The 3,608-nt window shown below is 32.8% G+C and overlaps 1 protein-coding gene across 1 annotated transcript; it reads right to left on the minus strand.

Annotated features, from left to right (window-relative positions):
- Positions 1 to 1,862: 1,862 nt before the first annotated feature.
- LOC104888903 (uncharacterized) lies at positions 1,863 to 3,218 on the minus strand. Its single transcript, XM_010674016.2, has one exon. The coding sequence runs from the start codon at positions 3,216 to 3,218 to the stop codon at positions 1,863 to 1,865; it is 1,356 nt and encodes a 451-aa protein (XP_010672318.2).
- Between the last annotated feature and the right edge of the window lie 390 nt (positions 3,219 to 3,608).

Below are 3,608 nucleotides of genomic sequence, written 5' to 3' on the forward strand. Positions count from 1 at the left end.
TTGACAAATTGGGTTGAGAATACAATTAATTATCATGAGTAAGTAATTGGGCTTTGAATCTTTAAAATAAACATACCTTTGGCTTTTAAAACGGTTTTTCGCCTATCTCTTCGGCTTATAATATATTTCTGATTGGACCAATTAGGATGGTGGTATGTATAATCATTGGGTACTCAAATGGAAAGACATGATTATGTGTCTACAATAAGTGATTAAGTGATCCTCCATCATTTGAAAGATCCAAATGGATGTTTAATAAAAATAGGTGATAAATCATTCATATATAGTATTCTTAAGAAATTAAATAGAAATAGTGATTTTCAAAAAAAGAAGTATATTTTAATCTATATAAATATATAGAAAGAACTGAAATCATGATATTATTAATAAAATCAACAATAATAGTAATGCACAATAATATAAAGCGCAAAAAATATGTAGTTTATTTTCTCATATCTCTACATACTAGTTAATTGCTTTATCTTTATTTTTCCTAAAACCAATTTACTCTAAAAAAGTTTTCAAGTCTCCACCAATGGCTGAAAAGACATCATTTATGCGCATTGTTATAGTGCTATTAGTCATCTTATCCTTTGGTAAGCGAAAAAGTTGTTAGCAGCGGTACTTATCATCATTATTATTGTTGTTGTTGTTGAATCATCTTTTGTATAATAGTAATTATAGATTATATTTTATAAAATATATATAGCCCTTTCATCATTTAACACGTTAATAATAATTAAATATTTATATGTATAGCTCAAACCATACTTTTTGACATTTTATGATATGACACTTATTTATAAACAAGGATTTCCAATATTTTAATTACATATAATATTGAGAAATTTCCGATTAAAAATTCTCCAATTAATTTGTCCTAACTAAAACAACTAAAAACAACAAAAGTAGTTGTATTGGTTGTGATGTTATTTTGTTATCTTTATGCATTTTTATTTAAAGGGTTTTAGTACATTTATTCTTCAGTTTATGAATTGGTAGTATCCTGTTTCTTTTCTTTTTTTATTATTAAAGACATGGACTCCCAAAAAAGAATAAATGAGATTTATGCAGTAAGTACAAGAATTTCGTTATTATGGAAGTTTATCAGTCAAACTAACAATCAAAACCATACTCAATTAAAAGACATAAATTGAAAATCGAGATTTGTAGCGGATACATGATGTTTGATGTTAATGTACAAAGTTATTTTGGTTTCCCATTGAATAAAAAGTTCATGTGTAATATTTAAGGGAAAATAACATACAAAATAATTATGATTTATAATGCATGAAAGATGTTGTCACATAGATGCTACACTTACTTAAAATAAACTTTATTATCTATAAGAACTTGAAGCTAAAATATAACAACACCTAAATGCCAACCTACAACCTTCATTTGAAAAGTATCGCTTCTTCCGTATTTTAAATATATAAACAATACTTTATTTTATGTAACAGAAATCATATAAATATCAATATTAACAACTATAGACAAAAGTTATTGTTAGGCGTTAAAAACTTTTCGAGAACGAATTGAGGATTAGAGTACAACTAGTTTTGTATTTTTTTTTTACTGTATGATACAATATTCATTTGCCTAATATTTTATTTCATGGCTCAAGGTACTTGTGTTATGAGTTCAAGGTCTAACGGACATTTTGGAGTAGATCGATCAGACTCTTGCGTTCCCCAAAGCAACTGTACATTTGATACATGTACGCAATATTGTGGAGTGAATGCTCGTAATCGCCATTGCGTAACCAGCAACCTTTGTTGTTGTACTTAAAACAATACAAAAAACATGTGTTTTTTTTTTTTGACAATGGGTAAAACAACTAATTAACCGAGAGAACTCAATTAGCTTTTCCTAGCTTTAATAGCTAGGTTATGTGCTAAGTTGACTTCTTCTCTTTTTACTTTCTTACAGCAAACGAAGTTGAAACTATTAGCTAGTCTCTTAATGTCTTTGATGATGTTGTTTATGTCCTTATTTGTTTCTCTTGGGTTCTTGAGAGCTTGAATTATCTCTCGATTGTCTGTTTTGATGATTAGTTCTGAGCAGCGCCACTGCATGTCCGAAAGAGCTTTCATAACTGCGTAGGCTTCCGTTTGGACTGGAGAGGTAGCAAAAATTTTCCCTGCAAATTCTTCTCTTGGGTCATTGTTTAAGTTTTTCCAGGCTATAGCTTCTTGCCACTGATTAGACTTAGCGTTCTTCTTCCAAGCTCCATCAACCACCAGTGATTGAACGTTTATCGATCTGTTTTGGCCCACTTCCCAATCAGGCTCTCTGTTGTTTGCTTCAACGTTTTCCTCTAAACGAGTATCTCTTTGTGACCTTCTGTTCTTCGCTCTCATGATGTTTTCTTTGGTAATCTCCGTGATCCTTTTAGGATTTGTGGAGCTGTCTTTGAAGATGACTTCATTTCTGTGAAGCCAGATTCCCCAGAGGGTAGAAATGAATTCAATTTCCATAATATCTCCGTTCTCCTTTTTCCTTTTTCTGAAGAGGCTGAGGAAGTTTTTGATCCATTCTGGTATCAAAAGATGAGTACCCTGGTTCGCTGTAATACCCATAGAGGATCTCCAGATTCTTTGGGTGATTTCGCAATCCCTAAAGAGATGGGTCATAGCTTCGTCTTGCATGTTGCACAAGCAGCAGATAGGATTAACTTCTCTGATCTTCCTTTTGATTAAATTATCTGCTGTTGGCAAAGCATGATTGAGGATCTTCCATAAGAAGAGTTTCCATTTCGGAAAAATATCCATTTTCCATAATTGCTTCCAGAAGTTTGTTTTTTCGCTCGAACTCTGAGCTTTGCTTTGTAAGAACCAATATCCTGTCTTCACTGAAAAGTGGCCTGATTTTGTTAGGCTCCAACCTATCTTATCTTCCTCTTCTTCCCTTGGGATATAAGTAGCTAGGATTTCTTTAGCTTCCTTTGCTCGATACAAGGACCAAACTGCTGAAGACTTCCATGATCTATCTGTGTTGATCAAGTCAGCAATCATTGTGAAGTTTTCCTTTAGCGGGTGATTGGCTGTAATCTTTGGCTTGATGTTAATACTCGAGTGCCATCTTTCATTATCAATTCTGATTTTTTTCCCATTTCCCAGCCTTTGGAATAGGCCTTCTTTGAAAGAGATGCTAGCTTTAAAAAGGCTACCAAAGGCGTAAGAGCAGCTTTTCGATTTCATTCCTTCCATTGCCATTTCTACCGAATCTTTTTTGTATTTCGCGACGTAGATTTGTCTGATGAGGGAATCCTTATTGTTGTGTATTCTCCATGCTTGATTGAACAGAAGAGCTTTATTTACATACTCTATATTTCTGAAGCTCAACCCTCCGTTGTTCTTGTGATTTTCCAAGAGTTGATCTCTTCCTCCAGTAAATTGGTGTTTTATCAAGAGAAGAGGCCCGCCAGTATTTTAGAAGAATGTAAGAGATACTTTTTGAGGTTTTCTTTGGTAGAAGGTAAATTGAGATTATATTTGCAGCAAGAGAAGCTAAGATGGTGTTAATGAGGATTAGTTTACCTGTTTGAGAGAGAGTGGAGAATTTCCAAGTCAGAATCTTGTTTACGATTTTGGTGGTGATACTAT

Source organism: Beta vulgaris, chromosome 3 (genome assembly GCF_026745355.1).
Source record: "Beta vulgaris subsp. vulgaris cultivar EL10 chromosome 3, EL10.2, whole genome shotgun sequence".
In the NCBI taxonomy this organism is placed as follows: Eukaryota; Viridiplantae; Streptophyta; class Magnoliopsida; order Caryophyllales; family Amaranthaceae; genus Beta; species Beta vulgaris.

What these genes read in the sequence shown, in the direction of transcription:
- LOC104888903 (XM_010674016.2), bottom strand. Translation starts at nt 3,218, where the DNA reads ATGGCAATGGAAGGAATGAAATCGAAAAGCTGCTCTTACGCCTTTGGT.